The 21188-nt window shown below is 41.0% G+C and overlaps 2 protein-coding genes across 5 annotated transcripts in view; one reads left to right on the plus strand and one right to left on the minus strand.

Moving 5' to 3' along the window:
- Positions 1-680: 680 nt before the first annotated feature.
- tmed5 (transmembrane p24 trafficking protein 5) lies at positions 681-6540 on the minus strand. Its single transcript, XM_046049319.1, has 4 exons — positions 6205-6540; positions 5472-5569; positions 5210-5390; positions 681-2928 (listed from the first exon to the last, which is right to left on the minus strand). The coding sequence occupies exons 1-4, from the start codon at positions 6391-6393 to the stop codon at positions 2710-2712; spliced, it is 687 nt and encodes a 228-aa protein (XP_045905275.1). The 5' UTR covers positions 6394-6540; the 3' UTR covers positions 681-2709.
- Positions 6541-7573: 1033 nt separating this feature from the next.
- suco (SUN domain containing ossification factor) overlaps positions 7574-21188 on the plus strand; it is a 41802-nt gene continuing 28187 nt past the window's right edge. For all 4 annotated transcript variants that reach the window (XM_046048988.1, XM_046048989.1, XM_046048990.1 and 1 more), the window contains exon 1: positions 7574-7808. In XM_046048988.1, coding sequence (XP_045904944.1) covers positions 7756-7808 — 53 coding nt within the window. In that variant the 5' untranslated portion in view covers positions 7574-7755. The remainder of the gene's footprint in view (positions 7809-21188) is intronic.

Here is a 21188-nt window from a genome sequence, read left to right on the forward strand (position 1 = left end):
GTGCATTCAACAATAACCTAATCTATATTTTGTCAAATAGCAGGATCCTACTGCACAGACCACAGCCCTCTGGCTCCTATATGACAAGTCAGGCAGCCAGTAAACCTGTCCGCTTCAGCACAGTGTCAAAGGAAGCACCAGCCACCATGGTAAATTCTGCCAAGACAAAATCTTGCATTATGTCTCTTTACCAATACACATGTAATTGCCCTATAATCTTATGATGAGGTGTCTCTTACATATAGCCCATGTTTGACTCTTGTTGCAGACAGGATCAAGTCTCAACAAAGACAGTGTTTCCAGAATGAATGGATTATCCCCACATCGTCTGATAGGCCCGTAAGTGTCGTGAATCAAAGCGTGATACTGTGAGGATGAGTGATGCGGACCACACCAAAACCCACTTCCTTTCCTTTTAGTTCTCCTGGGCTGCGTCCGCTGTGCTTAGCAGGGGTGTCAGGTTCTGCAGTGAAGGAGTGTCTAATCATCAGATCTGTGCAGCCCCAGATTCAGAACAAGACACCTGATGGTCCAGCAGCTCAGTGATTTAATCACTTCTACTTCATCTGAGCTTGACGAAGCCCCAGCTTTCACACAGGTGTCGGCATGTTTGATACACACACAGTCTCCACATACAGTAAAATAACTCAGCTCAGCAGGAACACCATAGCACACAGAAGTCAAGAAAAACATCTGTTTGTTTAATTCATACACATTTACAACTACAGGACATTAGTTGAATAAATACTTTATAACGTCACATTCCCTCTTCCCCCACTGCTCTGTCAGGGTAGTAAAAATAATTTTTCAAAGACAGTGTGGCTGTTGACTCAGAGACTTTAACGATTCCTTACTCAGTAACTTAAAAATACATTTAACATGTGTGTAGTCTTTTATATTTGTATAACTTTGGAGCACTTTAAATAAATCAGAAGCTGGCTTTAACTTCATATTATGAATCCATCACTTAGAAGTCAAACAAAGACTTACAGAATCTCAAAATAAAGTTCTTCAATTAAACACTGGAAACCAGAGTAAGATCAAGCGGGCAGAGGAATTAAGGATCGTAGTAAGCACTTAAACTAAGGCAGAGGATGGCCATTTGTTACTACCATAGATGTAATACATACATACTGTATGGCAAAACTGTATTAGTTTATAACAATTAGACAGCTCAAGGTTTGATTTTACAGCACTTCCAGCATGAGGCTGTTTAATTGTGAAGGCATGAACTCACTGTCTGATCTTTATCTTACAGTACAGGGCAAACTCAGAAGATGGAGATGGTGGAGCTCAATGTTAACAATAAAAGAAGTCATCTCAGCAACCATAAACACAAGCCATGGTAGCGTCTTAATACTATACAAGCAACCAAAGAGATAAAACCCTCTTGAGAAGTGCTCCTTTACTCACATATCAGGACAAGTTGTGGACCCGTTTCTGGTGGGCCCCCCATAAAAGGCCCATTATGTTAAATCATGCTCCAGGAATATGAAGACAAAAAACAAAAATGTTGTTCCGTGGCATCAGAGGCAGTAAAATGATCAGATGTTAGTTTGTAATGATGACTAATAAAACATGAATATCAAACAAAATACACACATTTAAAAAGAATGCTGACGTGGCCAAGGCAGCGAATGGCTTGCACATATTAAGCTGAGCAGTGCACCCCATGTAACAGTGGTAATGACCTTCCAGGTGTCGGCGAAATAGAAATAGACTTCTGTCACCACAGAGACAGGCAGGCTCAACATCTTCACACTGTAGGTTCCTGTAAGCAGACACCCGCCAGCAGTCAGGGTAGCCGAGGTTGCTGCCATGTCGCCCACAAGTCATGGCAGAGCAGACTAGGGCAGCAGTCATTAAGAGTTTTGAAGACGGGCTGTTTTCTCCACTCTATGGTCCCTCGGGTGCCAAAGAGCGGCATTAGCAGCGTGGCCCTGCCTAAACACCTGACTTTTCAGTTGAAAGGGAAAGTGTGACTGAGCAATGTCCATGGAAATGGGAGAAATATTCAGAGGCCTCACACACAAAAGGCTAAAAGGGTGGCAGCTAAATACAAATACACTAAAGTGTCTTAGGAACACAATGAGTGCATCTTTGTGAGTAGCTAATGTATGGGGGAAGGCATGCCTGCAATCCACTTCCCACTCCTGTTTGTGCAGAAATAAATCCAATTCTTCAGACACATATCATTTCTTCATCTAGTTTAGCTCAAATAAAAACATGTCCAAAGAAGAGAGGACATTTTTGCAACAGGCCTGGTAACTTTAGGCTCCGTTAGAAAAGTAGCATCATCATAAACGCGCATGTTATGGCACTTTCTGTGGGGAATTAAAGCAGCTGGGGAGGACTATAAAACAATCCACAAGTTTTCAAGAGAGACGAAGAGACTTTTCTCTGTAGCAAAGACACTAAATTTGCAAAGTAGTGGAGCTGACAGCTATAAGTTCCTGCTCCAAACCAGGAGCTCCAGTGGACAGAAGACCAGAGTAACAATGCTGCTAACTTTGTTATTAAGAATGTCAAATTGTCTGTCTGTTTGTGTATGTGTGCGTGCATATGTATGTGTATAGCTGACACCTTGTATTAAAAGTCACAAACCAGGAGATTTGCTGAAAAGATTCCAAAGGTATCAGTGGCCAAGTGCATTACTTCCTCTCTCTCTCTCTCTCCCCCCCCCCCCCCCCCCCCCCCCTTGGGGTGATGTTATGAACGAACTTTCCTTTTATCTTCAAACAGTGAGCGGACTAGGTAGACCTGAAGCGCCGATATCAACATCATAACAATGAGATTGACCACCGACCAAAAGTTCACCCTGTCAAAGTTACTCTCCTGGAGGTTTCTGTCGCGAGCCTCGAACGCCCGCAGCAACGTCTGGATCTGCACACTTTTGCCCAGCCGAGCCTTCACGTTGTTGATGGTGTCCTGACGGAAGAGGAGACACACATGTCAGATTGAATCTGAGAAAAACATTCACATACACCGTTTCTCTGATGTGCCTGACACTAAACTTACTAAATGCACAAACTTACAAAGCAGAGTAATCAAAATCAGAGTTGGATCTCTGGGGGCAGGTTTGAGTTTGTAAACAAAGCAGTTAAATCGGGTGTGTTCCTTCTTCCATGAGAAAACAACTTCCTGCACATCTGGAAGAGGGATTTCCCTCTTGTGAGGCCTCTGTGACCTCTGACACAAATTCAGGGAGTGTCTGGTGGAGGGGCAGTGCAGGCTACTGTGGTGCAATCTGAAACAATTGGCTGCCCTCAGCCAATAGGTGACAGTTCATTATATTGTCTATTCTTGTGACACTCCTTGTGACTATATTTGGATGTCGACATGGGTCCCGTTGTTCCACACCGCATGTGATGCCATGCGTTTCCGATACTGCCTCGCAGCAGGGGGCGGTGGTGGTGCTGCTGCTTGATAGCGTGACCTCCCCAGAGGCTGAACTCATGTGTCTGTGCTGGACACTAGAGAAAAAACTCTGTTGTTAAAAGCCTTTCTGTGTTCAGCCTCTACCCGAATATCTTTGGTTTAGAGTCACTCCTGTGCTCCTGTTCATACTTTGAAATACCGCCTTAATTTTATGGTTTAAAGCGGTGTTAAATCACTGCTCCTACTAACTGAACATTTCCTGTTGTTGCTGCTTCATATTAAAAGCTCACCAGCAGCATGCTTTTATTGTGAAGAGGCTACAGGAAATGAAATGTGTTTATCACCAAGTTAGCTTTGTTATCTGTGCTTTTATTTAATTTTATCGTCCAGATATGGATATATTCTGCTCTATTTTGGTCAGCAGATCCGTTTGAAATATTACAGGGAGGACAAGTAGCCTACAAACAGAAACAGCCACAGTGAGCTGAAACGTGCTGGAGGTCTTAAGACTGGTTTGCACCAATAAGGGTTCATTTAATCTAAGATCAGTTCTAGTCAGAGCACAACTAAGTTTAAAATAAGTAAACCCAGATTTCAAATCAAGCAGAGCTCTGTTGCACAATTAAGAAAGTTTAGCAAACCCAAGTTTATTGATGTAAACCAAAATTAAATACTTAAAAATCAATGAAGAGATGCTTGCTTACCCAAATTAAAATTTATTAATTCATACACGTGCTGTCTGGACGTAATAAGTAGACTATAAAAGATTAACTGTTAACTTCCGGCGGCTGTACTCTGTATGCCTTAACAACATTGTTTGCTAGCTAAATCTAAAAAGTTAATCAGCCTACTCATGATGGCTCGGTCCAAAAAGGTCCTTTGAGAAAAACATGTTGGCCGAGTGAATGGAGGTTTGGCCAAATAAGATTAAAAAAGACAGACAACAGCACAGTAAGGAATAAACAGACAGCCTGGCAGTAACTGACAGACTGTTCATTTCTTTCCCTGCCATGTTTTACAATTGGTTCCTGTTCAGCTCCGTAAAAAGTTTCCTGCTGAACTGGAATCTTGAGGGAAATTCCACAGATTGATAAGCTCATTGGGTTGAGTCTGTCCCCTAACCTTCTTCATGGAGTTTAATTAGTTTGGTCAATCCATCTCAAAAAGGCAGCCATTTTAAAAGTCAAACCTCCTGAAGTGTATGTTTAAATTTAATACTGGATCGCATTTTAAATTGGGGTTTAAAGTTTTGGTGCAGCACGATTCAGTTTAATCTAGGTTTAAATAATAATAAAAAAAAATAATAATAATAATTTTGAATCTTTTTTAAAATTTTAAGATAGTTTTAAAGTTCGGTGCAACATAATTTATAGTTAAACCATGATTTAATCTGATTCAAAACTTAACACTTGTTGGTGCAACCCAGCCTTACTGTGTTTGTGACTAGCATGCCTTCAACACGTCATGAAGGTCAACACCTTTACCTTGCTGTGCAGTGCTGTGGAAAACCGCGTCATGACTACCTCCCCTATTATGAAAAAACTCTTTATGTGGTGCAATTTTGTTGGCAGCCTGTTGGGTCACTTTGTACCCTCTATGTCATCCTGAGAGCATAGGTGGCACAGTGACAATTTTCTCAGTGGCAGACAAGGGAGGGACAAAGTCTAAAACGTACAGTGAGAATAAAACAAACATTGTCGATAAGTTTGATCTACTCACCAGTGCCAATAAGGCTCTAAAGTTCTCACACAAACAAACCTATTAGACAACACACTTCATCTTTTCTGAATAACGTAACACGTGGTCCATGTCAGACTGGCTGCACCCTCACCATAATGTCTTCCAGCTTCATGTCCAGTATGTCTGTTCCGTGGACGTACTCCTTCCAGTCATCTGGGTCTTCATCTGCATCCATGTTGTCCAGAATCAACTCAAAGAAGATGAGCTTCTCTGAGACGGAACTGAACGTGTTGTCAAAGCAGAACATGTAGTCTCCATCCTCAGTTTCAATACTGGAGGGAAGCACAGGCAGTAAGAGCTTGCACAATGAATGATAAGTAATGCATGTCTCCCAGATCGCCTCTGTAACTTACGTGTGCACTCCATCTGACTTGCGGTAGTCACTGAACAGCAATTCGCCAGAGGGAGAGGAGATTAAGAAGTCGACATCAAGACCTGCACCATCTAATACCTGTGGACATTTGAGGACATTCACACATGAGAAACTGTTAGAAAATTGAGAGACATTAAAATGATAATGCAAGTTTGTGTGGGTTGCAGCAAGCAGCACTTGATTTACGTATTAATTTATTTCATACATTAAATGTGAGGAATGCTAGTTTTTCCACTCAAGGTCTCCCTCGTTCTCCACTGGAAGTGATAAGCCTGGATACCTTGTCCTCCATGGAAGACACTACAACAGATATACAATGCTTTGGATTTCTCCCCCAGGCAATAACAAATGGCAACTCCCTGACATCGCCTAAAGTCTAGCTGGATACACCAGAAAGTCCAACACAGAGATTCATACTAAGCTGCACAGTAACTGGCATAACAGGTTCAGAAGAATATGAAAATCGAGGTGTGTGAGCCTCATAACTCTTGCGCAAATGATACTTTGATTTAACACAGCAGTTTGCCAGTGTGATTTGTATGTGGTCTGCATTAATGTCATCTGCAAACGAGAACCATAACACATAGAAAACGTGAACAATAAAAAGGGACAATCAACATGATCCCCCACCCCCCCAATTACGACTTTGGCAGGTTACAGTTAGAGGTTACGGTTTTACACAAGATTATCCAAATTATGTGAGTCTTTATGACCTGATATTCAATCTCCAGTGAGGCATCTTTCTTCATGGTCTGGTAGAAACACTCCTTGCGACCAGCGGGTAGAGTGAACGTGAAGTCACTGTCCGAAGACTGAGAGAAGTGAGCCAGCACCACAAACCTCTCCGAGACCAGAGCGACAAACACGGACAGTGTCCACAAAATTACCCGGTCTACCTCCATAGTCAAGCCTGCGTGCCTTAAAGTCCAAAAGAAACAAAGCGGCGGTGAAGTGTTTCAGTAAGTAAGCAGCGCAGCGGCTAGTTCTGTTCGTCCAAACTTCACTCAGTTCTCGGCACTGTCGGAAAGTTTAGGACCCCGCCGGTTTAAAACAACACATATTTATTTAAAATAGTATTGGATAAATTCACTTCTCTATTTTTAGTTACTCAAATTAAGCTAATTTCTGTATCGTATTTATCATTCGATATATGACGCATAAAATAAAATCGTACGGACACTTTTTTAGGGGTCTTCTCAAAATGCATTCTGGGATATGTAGTTCTTCTGGTCCGTGTGGCGTAAACAGAAGGAATCAGCCTCATTTTCACCGCATTGCTTACGGCTTATTATAGACTGTATTCAAAAGTCAATTTCTTCCTTTTAATAAGAAAAGTGCAATTGACCATTACAAGCTAAACATGTAAAGAAGAAAGCCATGATTGACAATATATAGGCCTACATGTATAAATATGTGTTTTTTGGGTGTTATTTTTTTTTCTTTTCAAGACTCTACAAATCAAAAAAATATATAGTATAGTAGTTTAATGAAAAATCCCTACAAAATATTCATATTCATATATAAATATTAAATGAAGAGGTGGAAATGATTGCACCTCTGATAAAGATAGACTAATACAATGTAGGTGCATTGAGCCTTGGGCTTTAATAACAAATTATTGTGTTAGAAATGTCTTTTCAGGATTTTCTAATATATATATATATATATGACTATGAGGTTTCTTTTGCGATGCAGAAAAAAGTACACTGTGTTCACATTCCTTCAAGCACTCACCACACACCACATCAAGTGAGTAATTGCCTTAACAAAAAACGACTGTATCAACACTTAACGCACCACGTTTGGTGGTTAATGCTTGTGCAATAACTTACTAACATTGCCTGCTTTATTAACTGATTTGCTTATCAAGAAAAGGCTGACGCGTCCTGCTCCACAGTCACCAACTCATCCCCAGTCCAGGGGGCGAGGATTGTCCACAGATACGGTGTCGCTACGTGTCCTGTGATTGGTCAACAAATCCACAGCTCGGATTTAATTGGTCGGACGTGAAGCAGGGGTTGAACTCACCGAGAGCTAGCTACCCGTCAACAACAGTGGTTACTAAAGCTGAGAAAGAGGCGGACAACTGGTCCGCACAATGAAAATTAGCACGCTTCAAGTGTAGGGTTTAGCCACAGAAGGCAGTCGTTTGTTCATTTGTAATTAAAAACAGGCCCTCAGCCAACAAAAAGCCTGTCTTCGGTGTATTGTGAAGATTAGAAAAAAACCCAAAGAGCGAGGATGTTGGTCCCCGCGGGAAGATAATGAAGAGGCTGCGCGTTTTGTTGGTGTGCCTCATTGTAGCTCTCCTGTGCTGGTAAGCTTACCCCACATCTCCAATCAAATCATTAATGGCATGCATGTCGGACAAATGACGCAACAATAGGCGAATCACGTTTAATGATAATTATACTGTCCGTCACATGGCTTTGTCTTCTACCTATCCGTCAGTCATCAGTGTGCACTGACAGTCAGGAATCCTCCTTGCTAACTTTCACAGCTAACATTATCAGCTAGTTAATGTGTGGTGTGATGTGTAGTTGACCTCTGATGTTAAGTCATGGTTTTGTCGATACTTGACATAACTGGTTGATGACGTCTGTTGTTTAAATGGTTTATTGTGGGTTAGTGGATTAACGTTAGCTTTCCAGCTGTTGAATAGCAGCACAGCTAGCTAAGTAAACCCAAACCAGTGAAGTTGGGTTGTGACTGCAAACCTTACTGTCTGGTGGCTAATTATACTGGAAATGTTAATGGCGAGCTTTGTATCCTTTCTGATAAGGATATTTAATGATACAATCGTAGTTTTCTCTCCAGGTAACGTGGGGCTTCAACTCACTCCATTATTTCACTATAGGTTATTTTCCAATATATTTAATTATCCCTCTTGAAAATTCCCCCCAAATCGTGCTAAATCCACATAATCAGCTAGCAAAGTCCAAACTGAAATCTTAAAATTATTTAGATGGTCTGGGCAACAGATTTGGATCCAGAATGACTCAATTTGCAATCTTTTGAAAAAAGGAAAAGCAGACATGAATAATGCAGACTATGTTGGCATTGTTAGCCTAATTAATAAATTACTAAAAAAGCAAGTAATGAGCAATGTTCAAAATTAAATGGATTAAATTTCTGTCAGTTGACCAACAAGAGTAGTTACTCATCACTCCTTACATAATAATCACTGCAAAACTCTGAGGAGCTAGACTGTACAGTCTCTATAAAGGTGAAAATGCAGTGTAAAATGATATTTGTACAAACATGACGGATCTGTTATAACAAAAGTTGCACTATGAAACACAGTGCGTGGTGTGGTTCCTCTCTACAGTATATGCAGACAGAGGTGACATCTGGTAGATTAGCTCATGAATTTGTGTAATCTCAGAGGCACGAAGCAGGTAACAATATGCAGGGTTTGTGAAATGGGATTAACAGGCTAGCATGCCACCTTTATCCAGATTGGTGATTTAGGGGCAGCAAATCATTCAGTGTTTTGCCTGCTGATTTGTTGTTTTTGTTCTCCACTGTCCTAGTCATTTGTTTGTGTAAAACTATTCATCGCCACTTTTCTTGACAATATATTGGGTTAGATGTTTTTTTTTTTTCATGCTAGTCATAATAATTGGTTGAAAAATAAACACCTTTTGTTTCAGTATTAATAATAGAAAGAAACATTCTAAACTTTTGTTTTAAAACTTCAACAACCGAGCTGTTCCAGAAAACGTAGTACTCTTGCATAAGATGTGTAGGCCGAGTCTCTTCTTTTGTTATAATGTTTCCAGGAAATGATACCTTAATACCTGTGCTGTCAGTAGAGAGCAGTGGTTCTATAGTGGTAACACAGGCTGTAATGATCTTATCCATTTCATACCCCATCATTATGGTCTAAAACCAGTAGTGGTTTTTTTCGTCCTTCGTTTTTCCTCAGAGCATCGAAAACACATTTTTAATCTCATGTTTTATTGAGTGTAAGAAGAATGAGCCTTATTTAATGCCCTCATCAATAAGTAAAACTTCATCTAATACACAATTTGGTGTACTGGATGCAAAAGAATGCAAACTAGTATGTCTAAATATTTGGTCAGACTGAAAAGAAAAATCCTACTCACTCACCCAGACTATGATAAATTCACGTCTTAGTCTCTGTATGATCACATTTTCATCGATTAGCATATTTAAGTATTCAGGTGTTGTTCGCATAAGATTTAGTGTATGTTTTTGAAAGACAGAAACATGAGAACATGAAAACACAGCAGTTAGGCAGAACAGGGTGCTGCTATGTATCTTCTGAAGGCCAGTGAAACAGGGACACTGACTGAGGGATCAACATATTCGTAGTTAGGCATTTATATTCAGGATTGTCCATGGGAATATTGTAAATTTAATTCATGAGTGAGACGGCCTTGCACGCCAGGTGTGTGCTTGGTGCACCCTTTCACTTTCCCACACGCTAACTAATGACCATGCAACCACATGCACAGACTTCATTACTAATGCAAACCCTCTTTAGTGTGCTGCTGTCGGCTTCTCGTGCCTCTGTGCCAACTCTCACACGTCCCAGTGGGAACAGAGAAATGGGGAATGCAGTCCTTGCAGTAATCCAAAGGTTTCCAAGGCAGCAGTAATTTTAGACAGAAAGGGACTCTGTATTAGGAGGCCAGTGGCAACTCCCCACCCCCAAACTATGGGGGGCATCATTCTGTCGTCGTGATTCACCTGCTGCTTTTTAATAACCCTGTGCTGCTCAACATGGTCACTGCTAATGTTGTTATTTACCGTTCAGATTCTAGGCTTTTATTTGTTATGTAAAGTGTTCTATATGTTACTGTGAGACTGCTGTTGCTGCTCAGCTAGAGAACTTTATGCTGCAGTGCTCAGAAAGGGTGTGGGTGGGTGTGTGTGTGTCATGCTGCCCCTTCACTCACATAGTCGGCAACAGGGATCTTACTGTGTGTACTGTGTGCCAGCTCAGGCTGTTGACATCACCGGAGAAAGTTTTGAGAGCATGGGAGTGTTTGTGTGTAGGTGCACATTTCCAGCCAGGTTGCCTCTCAGTAATGATAGCTTACTGTTACATATATTTTCTCCCTGTTTTGCAGGTTACAAACTGACAGAACTTGTTGTTGGACTTTCAGGCATCTTTCTGCTTATTGTATATTCTCTCAAACTCAAAAAAATTGGGTTCATTGCATTGGTACAGGAGCATGCTCTACAAAAATAGCTGCATGTTTTGTCATCATCTCATTCTGTCCCTGTGTCATAGGCTTATTAGTTTCACAGCCATTTGAAGATTATTGTCGTTATGTAACACGATAAGAACGCAAGAGATAACTCTGCAGCCAACTGACCATATTCCATTTGACTGCAGACACTTTCTAACCATCCACAGCATAACAAAACTATCATAGCATTACAATTCTCTGAGCATGTGCTGGTAAGAAGTAGTTGTCCATGCAGTGATGTTAAATTTGAAAAATCTTCTAAATCCCCTGATTGTTGCTATTTAGCGCTCTTGTGTTCTCGAAGAGGGTTTTTTCTTGTCCAACCTCTTTCCTTTCCTGAGGGGGGGGGCGACTGCAGCGGTGTGGAAGTGGTGTGGTTACAAAAGATAAGATGAACAACAAACCACCGTAATGGTTAAGACTGTAACAACAAAAGGGGCCAAGACGATCAACTTATTTCACCACCTCAAGCAGAAGCACGCGGTTGGGTACGAAGAGAGCACAAAATCCTGTGTGGAGAGCTCAACAGCTATTTCAATATTTTGTCATATCATCAACAATATCATATGCTGAAATACCGTGAAATATTGTGATATTATTTTAGAGGCATATCGCCCAGCCCTCTTGTGTACCTCTGTTTTCTCTTTCACCCCACACACATACTCACACACACACACTTTGAATTGTTGTAAACAAACAAAGAATTAAAAACTTTTGACTGTGTGCTCCTCTGTCTCTGACGGCATCAAAGGAAATGTGAGAGATGTACAAAGAAGGAAGCCAGGGTAGAGAGAGGACCCCCTCTCGCTAAAATGACTGTGTTCTGACCACATTGTAAAAATTTCTTTTTGGGAAAGTTGTTACAGAAGTAAGATTTGCCTTGCGTTGCCCATGTGTGCCAGTGTCCAGGGAAACTGTAGTCACGGATAACTTCTATTTCCAACCAGTATCTGTACTGGGCAGTGAAAGTAAATGACTGAGTGTTTCGGACTTGAAGGTAAAATCGAAGTGCAAAGTAACAACGCCTGCCTTGGGAAACGACAGTGTTGCTTACTGTAGCCTTTTCCTGAAACTCGTCAACTCTCAGCTACTCAGTCAGTTCATCCAACTGCCTTGTTGCTTTTATGGTCCTGTAATACTGTATGTATGGCCACTGTGATTTACTGCATGTGTGTCCATACACATGGTTATTTTTTCTCTCCTGTTAGTGCTGACTTCATTAGTCGACTCCCTTTGGTGTTCTTGCATAGTACATATTGTCCGGCTGTATGCCTGGGCCTTGTATGTGCAGTCTAGTCAAAGGGTGAAGGAGTATCTCAAATATGAAGGTGTATAACTCTGGAATTTACCTTGCGTTTCCCTATTTCAGATGTTTGAACAGCATGTTTGCCGCATTCTCACTTCATGTTGAGCCATAGTCTGGTGGTCAGAGGAGTATGATCAATAAGTAGTTTCTCTTATGTGGTCTGAAGGACATTAACATTAATTTATTATGAGCTACAGACGTCTAAACCCACTTTGATACTTACTTATGTATAAGCACCACATCCTGTACTGTCACCATGTGCAAGTCATGTGCATGTGTGCACATGGATGCACAGATAAGGGCTGTGGCTTGTTTTCTAAAGCTTTCTTGACTAACTTTCTGAGCGAGGACCCAGCATATCTCAACCCTCAAATGAATGGTATCAAAGGTACTCTTTCTTTCTTTTTTCTTAAACATAGACATTTAAACTATTGAGTAACTTACAATGAAGTGACGTGGAAGTGTTACTAAAGCAAAACAACAAAAAAGCCCCAAAGCTATCTGTCAGAGCAAATATGAATAATCATCATCTTCAGGGAGCATATCACACCCCGGCCTCTTGTTCTAAGACATCGCTGTTTGTGTTTTCTCTTAAGTTAAAGCTTACCAGATCATGTGTCTCTTGTTCCAGAATTCAATTTGGAAAATGGATAAGGGCTGAGATGTTTAGGCAATCAAGTAATTGATTGCCTAAACAGTAAATGGCAAACATTGGCTGGTCTCAGGCTTGTTATGTTTTATTTTATATCATTTGTGAAAAAAACTAGAGTTTCTTTGTGTTTTTAACCGACAAAATAAGCAATTTGGAAACATCACTTTGTTAAAGGAACGAAGAACAGGCACTTGGGGTTAGCTTTTTTAATAAGCTAAATTAACTAAATATTATTATCTATTGAATAATTATACAATGATATATCTTGTTTTGGGGTGGTGATGGCGCATAGATAAGATGCTTGCCTTTGGCGTGGGAAACCCGGGTTCGATTCCCACTGTGAGACCTCCACCATTGTGTCCCTGAGCAAGACACTTAATCCCTAGTTGCTCCAGAGGTGTGCAACCTCTGACATGTATAGCAATTGTAAGTCGCTTTGGATAAAAACGTCAGCTAAATGTAATGTAAATGTTTTGCTTGTGACTCTGGTTGGCAGGTTGTTAAACGTAGAAATGGGGTTTATTAAAATCCTCTAGATAAGAAGAATTCCTTTTGTCTGACTGAGAGACTGGTCTGTTCCGCTGCCGGGCCAGTGGATCCATTTTGCCTTGTAAATTTAGTGATAAAACGTTCCCTTTCCTTGACCGTCTTTCTGTTGTTGTTGTAGCCTGCCAGAGTTTAGCACCACAGGCTGGCAGCTCTAGTTTTATGTGAGGAGACAGATCTGAACCGGCAGTCCAGAGCACACTATTGTTCCTGCCCGCTGGCCATGGAGACTGCTGAGCACATTCAGCACTCTGGCCTGCCGGCCTTCCTGTCTCCCAAGTACAAGGCTTTCTGTATAGCCCGACCCATATGGAATTTTTAAGTCAGACACCGATTTCGATATTTGAGGATTTTAAAGTCCGATAGCCGATATATCGGCCGATATTCTTTCCTCCCCTTATTTTAAGAAACGCATAACATAAACAAAGATTATCCCTAACCTTTGTTATATTGAGACCTCACCAAGATACCATGACATAATGCAGTTTAAAAAAGACTTTGTTATTGTTAAAAATAGAACTTTGAACAAAAGTACAACATCCATAGCTCCAGGTTGACTGCGGTCAGCTGATGTTTTGTTCTGTGGTGCTGCAGTGTTTTGAACAGAGGAGCTGCTGCGCGCCCTCTGGTGGGCAAACTATGCAACACTCATGACATGAGGGAAGGATCTGACTCTCTGTTTCTCTTTTTAATAGTCATATATCGACTGTTTTTCCAATGCAGATATATCTGCAAGTAACTTATATCGGCCTATAATATCTGCAAAACGATAAATTGTTCGGTCTCTAGCTTTCTGTATGTTAATGCTTTACACGAGTAACACGAGTAATGTGAAGTAGTTAGAGTGAGTCTACACCTGAGGTAGATCCAGGGTTGGGTGAAATGAGCACATCAAAGAAAGCGCTTAGCTGTAGGGCTGGGTGCAGAAAACGATCTCGAATCCAGATAGCAATAAAATTGGAATACATAATGAACACAGGATGCTTGTACAGAGGATGGTTTGTGCAGTCATAATCCAGTCAGACTGCAGTTTATAATATAGCTTGTTAGGCTGCAGTTTCTTCTGACTCCTGACAACTGAGCTAAACAGAATCATCGATTAGTTGAGAGAGAAAGAACAATGAGTAGAGTTGTATTAGTCTACTTTATCTGTGTTTACTTGAACATAGCTGCACTCTTTAGAAGTAAGTTAATGTGGAAGTAACAACTGGATAACGACCAAAACAGATCTGCCTTAAAATCACAGTATTTTGGGTGAAGACGGGTATCACTGAGAATATTGTAAAGCAGAGACATACGGCCAGTCTCTATGAGGTGTCTTGTTAATTATTTAATTTTTTGGCCTTAAATAACAACAAAAAGCGGATGGATAAAGGACTGAGTGTCTTCTGTTTCAGTTTTGTGTTAGTCCCTCTAGTCTCTCACTTCCTTTACTCAGAAACGTCTTCAGTAGGCTCCTTTTCCAAGGTAAACCTTCAACTGTTACTCTGCAACTGTATTTGATAATTGTCCCACACCGCATATTAACATATTTTTGTATTGTGAATGTTGTGCATTGTGTCCGTGTAGGTTTGTTTAAAAAAAAAGAGCATGACATGAATTGTTGAAAAGCTTGCAGTTGTCTGCGGTGGGCCCCCTTGCAAAAAATTTTTTTTTAATTTTATTTTCTGGCAGCAGGAACTTCTTTGCAGGATCCTGTTGCCCACATAATATTTTTCTGGGAATAGGTAGGCTTGCAGTGAAAGTTGAATGCAGGCCAGTAGCCTGAGGCTCTGTCAGTGGTTAGAATGAAATTGCCACTGTTTACTGTGTGAGGGAGTGAATAGTATTCTGAAGGTGGAGATTGTAAGGTCTTAAAGGCGTCAGAACGCTAACATAGTGTTAATGCCTGTGTTTCCCTGTGTGAGAAGAGGGAGTGACAAAGGGTAGAGAGTTGATTGATTTGACTATTTAAGTTATAATTAAGTTTCAACTTTTTTATTTTATTTAACTTTTTGTGGCTTACCAATAAACATATTTTCAGAGTAATTTAACAGTGCAAGTGGTTTCCCATGGTTTTATGGTACGTTGTCTTCAAGTTCAAAAATCAAAAAAAAAAAAAATCAAGTTATTTTTTTTTTTTTTTTTAACACATCTCAATTCTGACAGCTGGATACTGTATTTACTCGGACTTTCTGATAGTTCATTATACTCAAATTTGGGCTTGCTTTGCTTTTTCCTGTGCTCCTAGAGAAAGACACTATTTTCCCCCTCCTGGAAATGCTGTGGTTTCTTGTCTTCCCCTCCCCCTCTCTGGCTCACTGCTCTTCACTGTTTACCCTTTGCAGCTACCAAATGGTTTTCATGCTTATACTGCAAGTGGTGGTCCATTTCTCTCCTTTTTCTTTGTTGATGGTTGAGTCTTGAATGCAGAGAGTGTGTGTGATTGTTTTGTATGTGTGCTAACTATCAGGGTTAGGGCAGTGTACAGAAAGCTGCCTTGTACATAGTTGACACATGAAAGAACATTGTGTACTAAAGCTAATGAGGCCATGTTTTGCTTAGCTTGCATATAAAGACATACCAGTGCCATCAAATCTCCTTTCCTTAAGCTGCCTGCTGGATGCAAAATCCTGTTATCTTATTTCACAGGCCAAAATAATTACATTTGTAATGGACATCACAATCAAATGGGCAACATGCATTAGGCTAATTGTTTCAGATTTGATAAATATGTAGTATGAGCATAATCTTCAAAACCAAAATATCACAGTATTCATGTAAATTTCCAGTGTTTTGTTGCTTCCTTGCTCATTAGGGTGCCCCTGTTTGCATTGCATTGCAGTACGTATAATAAATGTTTCACTGGTAAAAGTACACTGTGTACTGAGGTGAGGAGTGAGTTTTTGTACCCTTGCTGTGCCTGCTGATGAATACTAAGAATGCACATGCATTGTATCCACGCCCACCCATGCTGGAAAAGTGGCTTTTCCTATCAAATTACATTAGATCACATGACTGCGCCCTTCAGTCCCATTGTCCTGGACCAATGTTCCTGATGTCGCCTTCCCAGGCCTCTTTGATCCCTGTCTGACTGGGACTACTGCGATGCTTCAGTGTTGCCACCATACCGTGACTATGGGTCTTTTGTCTGGCTCGGTGTGTTTAATTTCACTGCTGATAAATATAGTGTTATGCGAGTATTTAACAAATTGGTTAAAGCTTATGATTGCCCTTGTTAAGCCAGATCACTTAAAAACTAAAACTTGACTGTAGCTTAACTTTAATAAATAAAGTCTCCCAGAGTAACTCAGTAAATCTGTTAAACTTGATTTACTATGTTTTTAGATTTTTGATGTATTATTCTGATGTATTGTTCTAATTACTTCAAGTATTTTATATCTATTATACACTCTTTTAGCAGTGTGTACGTGAATGTGTCCATGGCCACAATGAAGGACCGTCTAATCAACTGACATCCTCTGCGTAAACTATTTTCTGGAGAATGTAATTTCTGGTTTTCCCTCTGATGTCCTCGAACTGATCTGTCTACACTCTCTGTGATTTAAGGAGTTTCCTGATGGACAGACATCTGTATTTGTTGCTAAACTAACGACCAACTGCTGCTAGCTGCCATTAGATTCTTGGCACATGGGCATTAGACCGCCTGGAGGAGGAAGTTTAATAAAGCTTTATTTAAGCTTTAAAGCTAATAGGAACGCTAACTGCACGGCTAACTCAGCTAACTAGCTAAAAACAGCTAGAGTTAGCAGCAGTTAGTGGTTACTTAAGTAACAAGTAAAGCTGTCTGTCCATCAGGAAACTCTGTAAATCCCAGAGAGGTTAGACACAGCAGTCAGAGGGCATCAGAGAAATAACCAGAAAATAGTTTCTCCAAAATCATTTGCATTTGATTCTTCAAAATGATAATGATGGATTTGTTTGTTAGCATACAGAGCAGGGACGTGAGACGTGGTCACAAGTGGTCCCTGGAGACGCTTTCTAATGCCAGGTGTAAACTGATGTGTCTTGGTCGTGTTTGCATTTACAAGTTCACAGTTTATTTGTGGTGTCTGTGCTCAGAGCCTCTCTGCCTGCCATGCCTTTTCATAGCATCAAGTCTGGTACATACAACATTATCAATAATGTTGTATGTACCAGACTTGATGCTATGTGTCATTGAGGTTTAAATGAATCTGAATTGTTGACAACAAACGGCTCTCTTAACGGTTCTGGATGAAAATGAAGAGTGGGCTGCGGTTATGTTCCGCCAGGTTACTTGGCCCTTTTGGTGCTGCAGGCTAGCTTCCAAATAGAGGTGTGTTTGTTCATTCACACTACATCCTAGAGAGAGGCTCCTGTGTACATTTTGAAGGACTTATTTGCGTCACACAGACACAGTCTAGTCAAAGAAGGATCCTTGTAGATCAGATAGACAAACAAGCTTTACAAATCGTTTAAAGTATTGTGGATTATAAGCATATGTGGGCTTCTGTTAGAAGAACTCAAGGGTTTATCAAATTGTGATTATCAGTCTTTAAAAACTGGATTAAGTGCTGTCATTCTACCAGGAACTACTGGGCCTTTGCCAGTGCATTTATTAGCATGACATTTTAACAAGAACAATAACAAAAGCCACCAAGATGAAGTATGACATCAGTGTATACGCTGTTCCATTGCTTGGAGCTTATTAATCCAAGGTGATATAGCCTAATATCACCCAATTGTATTTTTTTAATTCATTAAATACATTGAGCCCACTTGTTTCTCTCTAAGAAAAGACCTAGCCATACCTGGAAATGTGTTTATTGAATATCTGTAAAACTCATGGTCATATTTAGCTAACAAACTTTTTTGTTTTCTGTGGCTACAATTTTGTAAGTAGAGCAATTGTATCCTGACCATATGAGTCAAAAGAAGTTGAATCTGAAAGATGCCTGTTTTATTTAAGAGATTCTTCATATTTCCTCACCTTCTGGGTTCTGTGCAGTCATGTTTGTCCTATTTCTTCCCACATACTGGGAACTCCTAACAGTTCGGGACAGCTCTGTGGCTTTCCTAAATCAAGACAAGAAACCAATGCATAAAGTTGACATGCTTTTATTGCTATGGTCAAAAGTGAGACCCAAAAAGGCATCACTCAGAGTTTTGTTCCAGTTGGGATGGCTGTCCTGATGCTTGATAAGTACAGACCCAGATCCTGGTGCCAGGAACAGGCCTGGGTCATAACTCTTTGGAGGGGATAAACTATATGGAGTATGTTTCTATTCCTCCTATACAGCAGGTCAGCACACGGCATTAAAGCACTTTGCACTCTAACTCCATTCACAACTTTTAGTGCCTTTGGTCGCGAAGATTAGCAAAAAGGGCAGCAGTGCTAAGCTTTGGGGCTAATGCTTCTGCAGTAGCACGTTATTATTTTCCCACAGTAGATTTTCAACAACTCTCACTTGACAGACACCAACTTTACGTCAAGTCCCGCCCCATTACTCCGCCTCTCACTGGCTAACCTTAACCATCATAACCAGTAGAGGTATTGAGTATTAGCCAATCAGAGAGAAAGCTGGGGGGGGAAATGTATGCACTGCAGCAGCAAGGTATAAAACATGAACCACTCCCTCAAATCTTTCCTTTGGCCCTACTGTTTGCTGCTGAGATTTCTGTTCTCTCAAATCTCTCAAAACCAAACTCTCCTGCTGCTTCTCTGTGCCCCCGAATTTTTGATTTGTTAGAATTGCTAGGGAGTGTGAAACTAATTCCTTGACTGTAAAAATAACCTACTGTCTGTAACCAGTCATTAGCAAGGCCTTTGGATTAGCTGCGCTGAACGCGGTGTGTTGTTGGTTAGCATATGTACCACAGGGTAAGATGGCAGGGAGGGTCTGGTTCATACATTTGTTTTAGAGAGATATTCCCCAGTTCAGCCCCCATGTCCTGGCTGCTCCAAGGATGCACCAGTAGAGAGGATTATGGAGGATCAGCAGGTTTTAGAACAAATTGCTGCTCTACATCATTCCATGCTTCAATGTGGAGGAAAGTCGGAACGCAAACATACCCATACTAACACGCTCAATCCTCTAAGGCTGGGCTTTTAGGCTCTGCCCCCCTTTTCCACCGAACAGTGACGACATGTTTTTGTCTGCCTGGCTGATCCGCTGGCCTACTTTTACCAGTGAGCCCTGGCACATCTCCCTGCCCCACAATCCACCTCTGCCCACGTGGATCCTGGATTCTCTCTCCTCAGCTCTTTTCCTCTCTGTCTTCCTCTCAGCCAGCTTATTTCTGTCAGCTATTTGGAGTTAAACGGTGCATTGGTTGAATTTTTATCCTCCGCCTGCTTGAAGAATTCATATTCTTAGAGATGTTGCTCTGTGAGAAAACAGCTGGATTTATTTGGCCTTTTTTATTGGGTTGTGCATGTGTTTACTCGCCCCAAGTATGTGATTTAAGCTTTGGTGAGTTGACGTATCAGTTTTGTAAGGAAACCTGAACTAACACACTCATCATCATCACGCTGTTCTCCATCAGCCTTCCTCACATTATTAACCTATCTCCCATCACCACATGGCGTAAATCAAGAATTTGAGTTGAACTTCAGTGAAAAACATCACAAGACTCTCCTCTGCCTCTGGACAGAGAGACACACTATTCACATTCCTGTTCAATAAACAACACCATCATGACATTTAAGTGACCTCAGTATGATATCAATCAATTTGACTAATTTACTGCCCTGCTGTTGGTCACTGCTCCCTCTTCTTATGCTTTTGTTTATCTATACCCTGTTGCTGACACAGTGACACCGTTGAAGTAAGTTAAGACAATGGAGGTAGGATGTGGATAGTGTACAACACGTGCTGTCGGTTAGTTAAAGGTTTTTTGTGTGTGATAGAGAGACTTTATACAATAAGCAGCAAGAAGCTTGTCTGAGATTTAGGCCAGGACAGGGAAAGTCAACAACTAATCTGCCCTGACCCAGGATATATTCTTGTGTTGCAGTGTCATGCAATGAGAAAGACGAGTGTGTGATGAGAAGGCTGAGTGACAAAGCACTTGTGATCTAGACTCAATTATTTACAATAAAGTAAAATGGGGAAGGCTGTCGAAGCAATACAGCTATAGAGCTCATAGACCCAAGGTTGTAGGGAGCTCCATGCAAGTTCACACTTGTCACGCTTGATGCCTCTGAAAATATTTAGTCACAAGGCACACATCCTGCCTGAGATTGGAGCACAGTTTGCATGCCGTGCAGCTGGTGAAAATATTTGACTCGGCTGCTGGGAGATGAATCTCTCCGCAGCCTATTGTCTATGCAGTTTTGTCTGCTCTTTGTCAACCTAGTCAGTTGGTACAGTACCGTGCAGTTGATTCATACCATGTCTCCTTGTTCTGAATGGTCCTAAAGCCAACAGGAAATATCAGGGGATTTGGCTGTTGGGAACCAGTGGAGACCGTGTATCAGCCAGCGTGTCTGTGTGCATCTGTGCAAAGCTGTGCTGCCTTTAATTGTTGTATTGTGCACTGAAAGGCAGTATGATGGCATAAAAAGTAGAAAGCTGTTTTTAAAGGTTATCGCTCAGTTTGTGAATGTGTCCTCAAGCAAGACACACAGACTCCATCGGAGCCCTAGAGGTGTGTTGTGTGTGCTAACATGTTTCTGAAACAGGGGGAAAACGTGCTGATAATGTACAGAAATTTACAAAATGATTCAGCCGTTCGTTTCCAGAGAAGAGCCTATAACATGGAAAACTTGTTTAAAACCCCCAGGTGCTTCTGAAGTTGGAGAGGAAATGGGAATAGAGAGAGAATGAGGAATGGTGAATTTACAAGCTGCTGAATCATAAGTCTTGCCTCAGGCTCTTCTTTCATTAGCTTGGCATTGACCCACTACTGCTATGTAACGCACATGGCACATTTCTTCTTTCAGCAGCCAGAAATTCCCCCTCCCACTGTTGCATAACTATTGGAATTACAAATTACACACACAGCACA

Source organism: Micropterus dolomieu, linkage group LG05, assembly GCF_021292245.1.
Source record: "Micropterus dolomieu isolate WLL.071019.BEF.003 ecotype Adirondacks linkage group LG05, ASM2129224v1, whole genome shotgun sequence".
In the NCBI taxonomy this organism is placed as follows: domain Eukaryota; kingdom Metazoa; phylum Chordata; class Actinopteri; order Centrarchiformes; family Centrarchidae; genus Micropterus; species Micropterus dolomieu.